General features: G+C 43.4%; 1 protein-coding gene across 4 annotated transcripts in view; it reads right to left on the reverse strand.

The window, feature by feature from the left end:
- Window positions 1–12,941, reverse strand: part of PLEKHG4B (pleckstrin homology and RhoGEF domain containing G4B) — a 78,758-nt gene that overhangs the window by 7,428 nt on the left and 58,389 nt on the right. For 2 of the 4 annotated variants that reach the window (XM_081167274.1, XM_081167273.1), the window contains exons 15-23: window positions 11,565–11,814; window positions 8,467–8,556; window positions 8,131–8,355; window positions 6,589–6,759; window positions 5,466–5,646; window positions 4,531–4,647; window positions 3,282–3,551; window positions 1,631–1,845; window positions 7–266 (exon numbers count right to left, since the gene is read on the reverse strand). In XM_081167274.1, coding sequence (XP_081023400.1) covers window positions 243–266; window positions 1,631–1,845; window positions 3,282–3,551; window positions 4,531–4,647; window positions 5,466–5,646; window positions 6,589–6,759; window positions 8,131–8,355; window positions 8,467–8,556; window positions 11,565–11,814 — 1,543 coding nt within the window. In that variant the 3' untranslated portion in view covers window positions 7–242. Of the gene's footprint in view, window positions 1–6; window positions 267–1,630; window positions 1,846–3,281; window positions 3,552–4,530; window positions 4,648–5,465; window positions 5,647–6,588; window positions 6,760–8,130; window positions 8,356–8,466; window positions 8,557–11,564; window positions 11,815–12,941 lie in introns of those variants that run through there. The other 2 variants (XR_014001561.1, XM_081167275.1) reach the window with 2 other exon arrangements.

A 12,941-nucleotide genomic window follows, 5' to 3' on the forward strand; every position in this document is an offset into this window, starting at 1 on the left:
AACAAATCCAGCCACAATTTGTACATTTTTTACACAAAATATTTTCTGCATTTACAGGATTTCAAAAAATATAGTAACAACTAAATCTCACCAGTTATATACAAAAAAGAGGTCAAAAGTAAAGAAGAGGAATCAAAACCAAACTTCCTAATACAAACAAGGATACATTTTTCCCCCTCAGAAGAATGCCACCTGGACTCAGAGCTGCAGGTTCTGCGAGGTTCAAGTTTTAGAAATCCGTATTATGGATTCTGCACCAAATCATCCTGGAGAATGACAAAAGTTTGATTTTTTATTATTATTCAGAAGCAGTGAAAAGAACAAATATTTGTTTCTAAAAGTTTGGCTGCAATAAATTGTATACGATTGCTCAGATGAAATTAATTTGGAATAACCTGCAATATCTGGATTAACACTTTGTAAAATCTTTTTAATCCTAACTGTCTAAACAATGGGCCCAACTGAACCTGTTTTGGTGTAGAATTGCACATATGGATTTGGATGCCAGTAGCATGTCTGCTTGGCCCTAAGACCCTTTTACGTCTGCAAAGGCCATCATCCCCTGCTCTCCATGCATGAGCACAAGGGTCGGGGTGGGGCTCAGTATGACTGATGTACCATCCGTTAAAATGTAGAGTTCTGTGAAGACTTCTTCACATGGATTACGTATTGGATTTGGGCCTGTGAAATCTAATCCTATTTAGCCAAGGTCTTTGTCACGCTGTTTCTTCTCTGCAGAAGAGGCCTGGTTAATAACATCGCCCATCATTAACTCCGCTGTGCGGATGAATGAGACGGGGGCACTGAGGCTGCAGACCTATGCGCTATTTCCAAGGGGAAAGTCTCACTGAACGTAGTGGGACTGACTTCGGAAGAGGCATGCATGATGGAATTGCTCTGCTGAGGACCTCCAGTACAAGGCAATTTATTGCCATCTGCTACGTCTCAGTTTCCAAGTGCACACAATGTCAGCACTCTAGGGCAGCCTGATCTAAGGTGGGTTGTAAAAGCAGTATAATTTCATGTGGATTGTGCCCTCTTCCCCATGGGTTATGATTTTCATAACAAAACATAAACACCAATACATTACTATTAAGCTATATGGGGCATGTGTGCTATACAGTACAACCACTCAATATAACATCTGGACATAATGCTGCAAGAGAATCTCCCAAAAGCAATTTTTTGAGGATGGAGAGAGAGGGGGATTGTTTTCGTACACGATAAGGATCCCGCAATCTATTTGGATCAGCCAGGGATCTACCGGTAGAGCACAATCTACTGGTTGGACATCCCTGCGTCTAGACTGAACTGAAGTACAGAAAAAGGAGCATTCAGCAGATGGAAAACTAAATTGGACAAACTGCTCTAAGTGCTGGTTTGCTTATTATATGTTTGGAAGCTCAAACCATGGTGAGAAAGTGGATGTGATGTCTTGATTGAGGCATACTGTGGGATTTCTACAGCTGATGTTGGCATTTGAACCTGGTAAGCCCTCCAGCACCAATGAAGTTGGAAAGGTAAGGACTATCTCCTACCCTTAATGCCATAAGTAGCAACTGAGTGATGCTAGTAAAACATCCTCACTCTCATTTCTATGTATTTACACCTAATGAAGGCAAACACTCACAGCAGGGACATACTGGCTGCTGGGCTTTGATCGGAGGTTCTTCTCTGAGAGGGCAGGAGATGCGCATTGCGATGCGGGCTTGGAACCAGGGCTTGAAGTGCCTTCATCGAGAAATGTCTCCGCGAGGAGGGGGGAGAATCCAGCCTGGGCAGAACAGCTGAAACCACTTGAGCTTTCACCGGACGTGCACTGGGATGACTCTGAACTCTCTGTAACTACAGGAAGTGGGAAGGAAGAGACCAATGACATTAGAGGCTGCTGCCAGCCTATTGTTCAACAGGAATTCCACCAACACAACTGAAAGAAAGTAAACTTACAATCTGTGATGTTTTCAAGATTATGGGTCTTTGTAAACTGTGCCAGCTGCACACTATACAAGGTATTCTTAGCCTGTACACAAACATTTGACTAATGAAATATATGTCGGCATTGTCAGGACACAAGTCTGTGTGAGTCTTGAACTGCTGACCTGAGGAATGCCAGGCAGGAACGGAGCCTGCACACCACCACTTTGCTTTGGTCAAAGCAGGAGACTGCAAGGTGACTAGCCAGATTCCAAGGCACCTTGACTGTATGCTTTTTAGCACCTGCTGAAGACATTCTTATTTAGACAAGTCTAAGTCTATGCAGGTGTCTAGAAAGTTTGTATGAATTTTAATTTGTTTTAATATATTCTACTAGGATTTTAACTTTTTTTTGGTACTGTCAGGGCTGCCTCAGGTCCTAGCTCACAAAGGACCAACGCCAGGTTTCCTTTATATACAAAGAAGTTTATTGCAGTTCATTTTCCGCTCCACAGCCGAGGCGCGCAGCCCCCACGTCTGTTACGCTTAGACCGTTGAAGTCCCCTCTGAATCAGTCCCTCCCCTGCACCAGTTTAAGAAGCTTGCGCTGCTCCACCTCTTCCTTTCTCTCCTTTTCCGCAGGGTCTTCCTGCCCGCTGGGGTTTCGCCCCTCCTGGACTCCCCTGACGCTGAATCCCCAGACTGCTCTCCCTCCCTCCTGCGGGCTTTGGGACCTGGCTCCTCCTCCGGGCTCCCTGTTCTTCCGCGCTCCTGCACATTTGAACTTGGCGCACGCGCCCAACTTCTAACCTTTCTCTTGACAGTTACACTACTCCCCTCAGTGCTCCCCTCCCCTTCCGGGAGGATGGCTTGCTCTGACCTCCCCTCCTTTTCTGCTGCCGGAGCTGCTTCCCCTGTCACACTGGAACCTCCTCCCCCTTCGCTGCGCTCTGGGGGGGAAGCTGGTCCTGACTCCCAGCTGCCACTTTGGGATCCCCTGCTGGCCCCTTGCCCTCACTGCGTCCCCCCTGGGACTCCCTTTGTCTTGCCCACAGGCGCCCCCTCCTGGGAATCCTCAGATTCGCTGGAGAGGCTCATGGAATCCTCTGACCCACTGCCATCCTCTTCCTCGGCGTCCTGGGATTCTTCCCCATCGCTCTCCATCTCCTGCCTCCCCTGTGCCTCTGTCCCTGAACCCCTGACAGGTATGTTTTAAATTATGGTTGTATTTTTTAGCGCTAATTTTTTGTTCCATCTTTTTTGTAAAGTGCTTTGAGGTTTTTTCCTACAATCAAGCAGTATATAACCGTAATGAAATATAAATGAATGATTGGCCTTCCTTGATTCTGGTATTGCAATGCACTCACTCATTGAGGGCTGGCTCCCAATGTCCTGTTCCAGCTCATCTTCCTCAATACAGGCTTTGACATCGTACGACCAGTGGTAAAAAGGAGGTCCCACCAAGCCTGGGTGAGACGGGGCGGAATATATGTGCAGATTTAGCGAGCCCAGGATGGAAGATGAGGACTGGCTGCTGGAGGAAGATGTGCTGCTGTTTGAGATTGTGGAGTGGGGCCTCTTAAACGGCGTAGAGTGGTCAAATGAAGAAACAGCTATTGAGGCACGGCTCCTTGACTCTGGCAAAACAAACAAAAATATCTCTCTCAAGACCCATAAAGAGCCAAGTATATATAGTAAAAAATTATGTCTAGAAAAGTTGTGGAGAGGAGCCATAGCTCAGGGAGGTGGTGGTGGTGGGGTAGAGCAATTCCTTCAAGTGCAAAATATCCAAGTTCAATCCCTGGCATGTCCTGTTGAAAGACTCTTCTATAACTCTAAGGACCTTGCCTGATACCCTGGAGCACTGCTAATAAGTGTCTACAATCACTAGACTAGATGGACCAATGGCCTGGCTTGATATAAAGCATGTTTATATTTCAGGGTGTTTCCAAGGATCCCAGAATTGGCACAGCCTAGCTAAGCTTCTCTCACTCCACACCGAGGCTGCATTTGGAATGTTTGAAAATACTTCTTCCTTCTGTGTTTTTACAGGAACAAAATCACCATGGAATTGGTCTGCTGTGGAGAATGTTAACGTGCTACACATCTTCTCAAATTGTGTGCCGCAAGATGTCTACTGGATCATGGATGCACATGAGGCTGGGCCGAAGCCAATTCTGAAGGGCAGTTTGATGGCACATTTATTTATAGAGTCACCATCTTTTCCATTTGAAAACACCCTAAGTAGTGAATTATCACTTGAGAATTTAAAGGCTTGTTATGTGAAACCAAGCAAGCTGATGGTCTGCCTGAGAAGAGAGGAGGAAGAATACGGAAGAATATTCACGGAAAGCGATCCATTTGCTGCTCTGACTCTGGTTGAAAAAGCCTAAGGGCCTGGGAGTTTCTTAGTGGGATTTTTTGCTTTTCAAAAATCTGAGGGTCCCCTCAGTTTCAAAATTCATTTGCCTTGCGTCAAGGTGATGTTGCTATTGAGGAACAGAACTTGCAGAACTAGCTGTACATTAAGGGGATCCCATAAAATAATTTTTGTAAGAAGTGGACAAGAAATTTAAAAGAGTTGCCAAAGAAGTGAGGGAAAACATCAAACTGTACCTGCTCGTTTCATTATATAGTCTATTGCTCGGTCACTTATAGCTGCATCACTGGGCTTGATGTCCAGGAACGGTTTGTTTCCTATGCCCATCGACACCATTTCTTGCATTCGGAGTTCTAAAAGCAACCATCAAAAAACATGAGAGAAACAGGAAATAATTCTTTATACATGTCTGAAAGTATTTTATACTAAGGAAACCCAAAACGAGTGCGAAGGAAAATGACTCTAATAATATAAACAATGCAAATTAAAGGGGAAGAATGTAACTATTACACTGTTCCATGTGTGAAAACTGCTGAGCTCTTTGTGCAAAATAATATATGACAGAGACTTTTTTTTCTTTTTAAACAGAAAATGTAAGATTGTGTGCCAAGAGTGCTTCAAATTCTGCCACAAGAAAACCACCAATGCCATTGTCACCTGACCATTCCTAGGTCCCCATGCTTGCTCTAGTAGACCAATAACATAATGTATATTAAAATAGTTTAGATATGAAATGCCATTACATAACCTTATTGGATCTGAGGCCGAGATCCAACAAAGACGGGAAACATATGCACATGGGTGGTGATGGGGTGGTTCTGAAGGAGGAAGGCCGACAATTTCTCCCACCTGCTCACCTCTTGCATAATGCTGCTTTTGCTTTGTATTCAGAGTGTGTACATAGTGACTTGCAGAGTAACATAAGGAAAAATATAGCTCCACATCCCCAACCACTGAGGTTTTAATGCACAAATGAAATTAAATGTACCAACACTTCCTTTGGGTTTGGGGTGGGGACTGAAGGGTTATGACACAGGGGTCAGACAAGAGTTGACTTTTGAAGGATGGATTTGAAGGGATTTGTGGTGGCATCACACTGGTTGTTCTAGGAAAGAGTTTCAGGCATAAAGGTCAGCAATAGGCAAAGGGCAGACTATTCTGGCAGGCACACCTCGGTTTCTCAAGGCTTGTCTCCAAAGAATCTTTCCTATGAGATTTGTCCATCCAATCTTAGTTTCTACTGAATTTGCTTGAAGGATGTAAGTGTCCTGAGATTTTCTTCTCCTTCGAAACCAGATTTCAAATCTGAGGCCACTATCTCCAACATTTTCTGTCATTCCAATCTCAGCTGTCTAAAATAAAATAAAATAAAATAAAATAAATAAATAAATAAATAAATAAATAAATAAATAAATAAATGAATGTGACAAAGAAACATGAGGAACACTGTTTAAGAGCATGAAAATCTATTAGTCCTGCCAAATGAAGAAGTGTATATGGATGAGGGCATAGTGGCTAGAAAACTGTATCAGTATGGATTTTCAGTCACAGAAGCATGGTTCTCACCAATGTGGATTAAAGTTGCAAGTAACGAGCACATTAATTCAATGATTACGTTTTTGTCCCACTCTTTCTCAAGGGTCTCAGGGCATATGTATATGATTTCATTTGCAAGCTACGGCAGGCTGAGAAGTTCTGACTGGCCCAATATATAGGGTTGCCATTTTTTATTTGCCAAAGGTTTGCCCAGAGTTTTTGAACTTTTTGGTAAAATCGCAAAAGTAAAGCTTTTGAGCTATTTTAGGGGAAATCACCAAAAACGACACTGCCCACTGCGGACATGGGTTGCCATATGTCCAGATTTTTAGCGATTTTCGTCTGGACACTGCTTCTGACTCCAGTATTCCAGCTGTGTCTGGGAAATTCTGGATGTATGGCAACACTATACCCAACACTATATCCATGAGTGGCCCATTCTCAATATCTGCTATTACCAGCCATCCTTGTGAAAATGTATTGAATGGATTTTACTAGCTAGACTGCTAGAGGCTGCCTTAAATAATGCATATACCAGATCACTTCCTTGTTTCTTTCTATTTAGCCCCTTCCCCACACTAGCAAGTACAAAACACTATGAGAGGTGGTTTGCTGCATTGATATTCCCCCTTTCCCTGGAGGGGTTCAAGGTGGCACACCATTCAAGCATTGACCAGACCCAGACCTGCTTAGCTGCATCACATGCCATCAAACCACACCCAAGGCAGGAAAAGCACACCCAACAAGGATGAAGTTACCTTAAATGACTGTTTGTACATGTAAATGTCATATCCCCCATCAATCTTTTTTGTTTTACTGAACAAGATGAGGTCTTCGAAAAGGAAAACATGCCTCAAGTACTTCTTTCGGCCACAGCACACAATAAACTCATCTTGACACCTCAGCTGTCCTTGTTCTTTCAGATTGACCTGATCAGAGAAGAAGAGACAACACAGGAGAAGGGATTTCAGATAGGAGGTTGGTTCAACTTCCTTAGGCCTGAGGGCCGCTTTGGGCTAGGGTTCTCCTAGCATGAATTAAAAAATAATATTTAGCACCTTCCAGCTAGAATCAAAGGTCCTTCATATACATGGTGGCAGTAATCTTACACACCTTCTGCTCCTGGTGTTTTTAGGGTTGGAGGCCCTCCAAGATGATCCTGAGGGACGGTAAGACAGTTCTAAAGCTGTAAAGCAACCTGTTAGTAAGCTCTGTAGCCATTCCCCACCCTTCTTTTTAGCTAATCACTATATGGGTTATAGTTATCAGCAGCAGTCAGGGCTCTAGCCTTGGGACTTCCAGCTGCTGACCCCAGCTGTGGAAAGGTTTTTCTTCCTTTCTTATTTATAACAGAATCCGGGGCCTTCTAATAAAGCTGAATGTTGGAAGCTTCAGAACGGAGAAAAGAAATAATTTTTTCACACAGTCAAAACTATTAAATTTGCTCCCACAAGAAGCAGCGGTGGCTATCAATGTCGATGGCATTTGAAGAGTGGAAGACAAATTTATGGAGGATAAGGCTACGAACGGCTGCTCGCCACAATGGCTCTGCTCTGTCTCCACAGTCAGAGGCAGGAGGCTTGTGAATAGCAGTTGCTGCCAATCGCAAAGGGGGAGAGGGCTGTGGCGCTCAGGTCTTGAATGTGCGCTTCCCATTGGCATCTGGTTGGTCACTGTAAGAACAGGATCGTGGACCAGATGGGCCTTTGGTCTGATTCAGCAGGCTCTTCTTGTGTTCTTACAACCATCTTGTAAATGTAAGGTAAAGGTAAAGGGACACCTGACCATTAGGTCCAGTCGTGGCCGACTCTGGGGTTGCAGCGCTCATCTCGCTTTATTGGCCGAGGGAGCCAGAGTATATGTGGCCAGCATGACTAAGCCGCTTCTGGCGAACCAGAGCAGCGCACGGAAATGCCGTTTACCTTCCTGCTGGAGCAGTACCTATTTATCTACTTGCACTTTTGACGTGCTTCCAAACTGCTAGGTGGGCAGGATCAGGGACTGAGCAACGGGAGCTCACCCCATCGCAGGGATTCGAACCACCAACCTTCTGATCTGCAAGTCCTAGGCTCTGTGGTTTAACCCACAGCGCCACCCATGTCCCATCTTGTAAATGTAGACAAGTATTATATGCAGATGCTGAGCTGAGAGTGGCTGGCCTAAGTGGATGGAGGTGTGATTTGAACAGGGGACTTCCTGCCTCATAATGTAGCCACCACCAGGCAACTAAAGCTACAAAAATTAAGGTTTCCTGAACTGCACAACAGGGATTTCAGGGGTGGGAATGTGGCTGGACTCACATCACATCCTCTGATGGCATCCATGGCAAGTAAATCATTTCCATGGCGAAGCTGAAACTTGACCATTTCTTCAGCAGCCCGGAGGGCGCTGAGCTCCTGTTCCTGCGCTGCCGAACACTCCTTGATCAGATCCTTCAAAAGCAGTGCATACTTGCTCATTCTCTGGATAGGTTTCAGCAGGTAAGAAGCCAGGTTCATTTTATCACCCAATTCCTGCTGCTTATTCTGTAAGATTAGTAGAAAGACACATAACCATTAGGTGATAAAATACCACAAAGGTCAACAAATTCTACTCAGACACAATCATAGATGTAGTAAACATTAAGCGATAGTTACTTTAAAGAAGGTATTTCCATGGCTTATAAGCAAAGCGTCTGACTGCGGCTTGTTCTTGCTGTACAATGCATACATTCCAAACTGTTCTTCCTGAAATAATGAAAAATAGACTTGGCATTTAATTGGCTAATTAATGATGATACACATCAAAGACATTTTATTACCATTTGTTTCTTTTATTAGTCACTTTGTTATTAGTCACTAATATGTATTAGTCACTTGCTTCAAAAAAGTAAAACTCAAAGCAACTTACAAAAATATTGAAAAGAAACAGAAAAAAGAACAGAAAAATGTCAAGAATATGACAATCTAAAATACACAAGGATACTATATATAAAACCCAGATCTAACTCCACCCCACCCTACTAAAAAATTAAGCAGAAAAATGAGATCCAATGTCCTGGGTGAATAAGAATGTTTTTGCCTGCTGCCTAAAAGCAGAGAGGGGTGACACCAGCCGTGCCTCCCTGAGGAGAGTGTTCCATAAACTGGGAGCCACCACTATTTTGTGACTCCTGATACAGGTTTCTTATGTTCAACACAGACTGATTATCCTCTGACTGGTAGTATACTTGACAGCATCAGTGAGAATGTTTTATGCAAATTATTGAAAGCTAAGTAAAATGCCTTCCTACAGTGAGTGACTGAAACAAAAATTAACAAAACCTATGAGCTATGTAGCTCATTCATCAAAAAATAATAGCAAAACGTATGAGCTATGTAGGAGTGGGGGGAAATAATGGGTATTGCTCAAGAATGATGGCATCATTTTATTAGTCTAATGAAATAAAAATAAATAAAAATAGGGATCATAAAAACTAGCAAGATGTTAAGGATGCCAGAATTTTTGCAAAAGAAATTGACTGTTTGCCAGTATGGTATAGTAGGAAATGTGATGAGGGAGACCTCAGTACGTAGCCCCACTCAACTAGAAAGCTCCTTGGTGGCCCCTTGGTCCATTCACAAAAGCCCTGTTCAGGGATTATTTAAACTGGAACATGAAGGGGTTTTGTTGTCCTCCATGAGTTGGAAGCCATCTGTCCAAAGCTGGGAGCCTTTGATATGTGTGGGACTCCTGCGAGACCAGGAAAACCAGGGCAGCAAACTATGCAGAGAGCCTCCTCAGATCAAAGAAGCTCTCTTCTATAGACAATCTCAATCTGCAAACGGGGACGGAGCGGGTTGCTCAGTCTCACCGTGGTATTATTATCAGTATCATATTTCTTAAGAACGCTGCTTGAACATGCTGAGCAGAAAGTGGAAATCACTGTTGCCAATGTGATCAACAGTTCTGACAAGCTAACAGTCACATTGTGCGCATCAGAGGCATTTGATGACATCATAATGGCAAAGAGTAACTTAGCTTCCAGAAATGGATTGAACGGAATTTTCCACTTTATTTCCTGGCCAGCACATACAGAAAACCCGGCGGTGGTTAAACATGCTGAGTAGTGAGCAGTTATGTAAGGTTGTTGTTGCACACACTAAATAGAGCATGAGACTGAGTAACTGTAGTCCACGGAATCATAGAAATGTAGTGCTGGAAGGGAACCTCACGGTCATCTAGTCCAGCCCCTGCAACTCAGGAATCTCAGCGCTTGGTCCTGTTATCCTTCTTTAAACCAGGGAGGTAAAACCAGATAGATATTTCCTTCAGACTCAATATTCATTTTTAAGTGCTTACTGGCAAATCCTGGACCCCATCCAGTCAAAATTAAGGACTTAAAGTCCCATTGATTTAAACAGAAGATATTAGTTGTCCCATAGTACTGCTTTACTTCAGAATGACTGGACAGCCAAAAAGCTGTAATTAAATTTTGCTCCCTGCTTCTCTCTCTAACATAATGCCCTCAGAGTGTTTTCCATGCAAGCAAGTAGGAACTTGCAAAAGTGGAAATCAAGAAAAAGAGTCTTGCCCGCCAGCTTACATACATACAGAATTTGAAAACTAGCAGTTTGGGCAAATCAGCGGCTACTATAATGTACAGGAACTCGTATGGGATGAAACCGAATCACAGAATTATAGTGTTTGTAATGTTCTGTGACACAAGATCAGGGAACAGCTATTTAAAGCTTTTTAAACAAGTGATGGAAGAGACAGGCAATATAAATAAATGTAGGGGAAGTTGCATTAACGATATTTAAGGCTGCTATCCTATACACAGTTACCTTTGCCAAACTCACTGAGGCTTCCCTCTTAGTAGACATGTATTGGATTGTACAGTAATTCTCCAAGTGAAATACAAACAGGTATTTAGTGGCTTGCCTTCATTAGCAGAACACCATTATTCAAATCATTACAAGTGCACTCTGTCCCTTTTCCTCCAGTGACACAAATCAGAAATCCCATTTAAAAGCAATTTTTGGCAGGGATGGGGAATTTATCTACCAGCCAATTGGACCAGGGTGTAGGCCATAAAATGTCAGATCCTGTGCTCTTTCAGGTCAGGAGCTGCTCCTTTCTTGACTGTAATGGCAAAGAAGGGCTTATCCCAGCCGCTTATCCTGGGACAGAACAGGCAGCTGGGATCATATGATATGTATGTGTGTTTGGGCGGGACAAAAGGGATAGGGATCAGTTGGACTGTCAGCCTTGTTCTAGAGGCCGTTGCTTCTTGTCTCACATGAGTAGGAAACATGACAAACTGTCCATGTGCTGACAGATGCCACACAGGCAATTTAGTGCAATGGAACAAGAGGGCAGCGATGTTTCTTGGGGTCTCAACTTTCAGCAGCCCCCTGCTCCATGCCAAAATCCAGCCTCCCTCTGCCTCTCACGCTCCATTCTAAGTAACAGTTGCGGTGCCCCTGGTGGTGTGCTGAGGCTCCGTGGCCAGTGTGACCGAACCAGTCCCCCTCCCCTAAATCCGCCTCTGAAGAAGGCCAAAGTACCTTTAACTGGAAAGAACTATATGGAGCTATCTCTGTGGGGGAAATGCAGTACAGAACCCTGTACAAACATGGTGTGCAGAGAGAGAGAGGAATCACAGAATTAGATAACTTTATGAGGGAAAAGTGGTATTTCCTAGTAATACAGTTTTAGTCAATACAAGACGATATCTGAGGACAATAACACACTAATGGAAAATGAGACTTACATGTCTGAGAAAAGAGTGGCTAACCCGCAGGGGGAAGTCTGTGCAGTGTTCCAGTTCTTTCAGGAAATACAGAGAATGGAAGTCATACAGCTTTTCCAAATTTCCAAATATGATATTCCGCTTCCCTCGCAAATCCTGAGGTAAGTCAATCCTTTCCATTTCTGGAAAATAGCTGTTGATGATATAGCCTAAAGATCTGACATACTCCCTTTCTGTTCTGATCATCTCATCCATTATGTGGTTCACCTTACTGTTGAAAGAAACAGAAGAATTGCATGGAACACAGACAACAATGATTAATTAGCAGTAACTTAAGAATTTAGCATCACAGGATGGCTTTGGTGAACCAGTCATACCTATAAAGACATGGAAATATATTGATGACAAAACGCATACATGTGATGACATAAAGCAGACCTGTGTACTGCCTTCTGGGGAACTCCTGATTCATGGATTTCCTTTTGCACCTTAACTCGTTCTGAACTGAAGACACTTCTCCATCTCTGGGCCTGTAAGTGGGAATGATTCCCAGGAGTAATATTGTACATTTCTCACTTGAGAAATCATCCATGCAAAAATCAGGGTTGCCTCATTGGCTGCTAAACGGTTATTGCGGTGTACTAATTTTGGCAAACCTCTACCAGCATTTGTAGTTACAGCAGCCAATCTTAGTTCCTGCAGGTTTCAGGCTCTTATTTGCAGCCAGAGTTTCCCACTCCTCCCTTCCCACTGATAAAAAAAACCATGCACACTCTGACACAGAGGGGCTTAGCCACATCAGATGCTGTAGAAGAACAGTAACTAGCCAGGAAGGCAAAATAATTTTGTTATTTGAAACAGGCTCCCCCTCCACAGTACAGAAACGTTTCCTATTACATCTGCAAAACTATTACGACCTTTTCCGTGTTTGCATTCTACTGTAAAACAGAAGAACATTCCAGAGATGATGTACAGCTGCTTTCTCATGAATTTCCCCAAACAATACAATATTCAGCACACAGGGAGTTCCTACTGGGAAAACAGGCCTGAGACTGAACGATTGAAAGGCAAGCCGTGAGGAAAAGGATTTTAAGAACTACTGGCAGCGGGATTACTGACTTCTCTTTCCCTGGATAGCAGACCCCACTGCCATACTGCATTTGAAACTCCCCTTTTGCTGTGTGGCATATGGTATACATGTATTGGCGGGGGGGGGGGCTGTCAAGGGCTGTCACTAGAGAAAGCCCAAAATCCTCCTTATTTGACTCTCAGCCAATTAAAGCAATTTTAGCTATTTATGAATTTAGCTGAATGTTTATAAATTAAGTGAATCTGTATACATTTGCATCTAGCAAAAAGCAGTAGTTTTGAGACAGAAAGCAAACTTTCTTTGGGCTT

The sequence above is a fragment of the Podarcis bocagei genome (genome assembly GCF_964188305.1).
Source record: "Podarcis bocagei genome assembly, chromosome: 13".
NCBI lineage: Eukaryota > Metazoa > Chordata > Lepidosauria > Squamata > Lacertidae > Podarcis > Podarcis bocagei.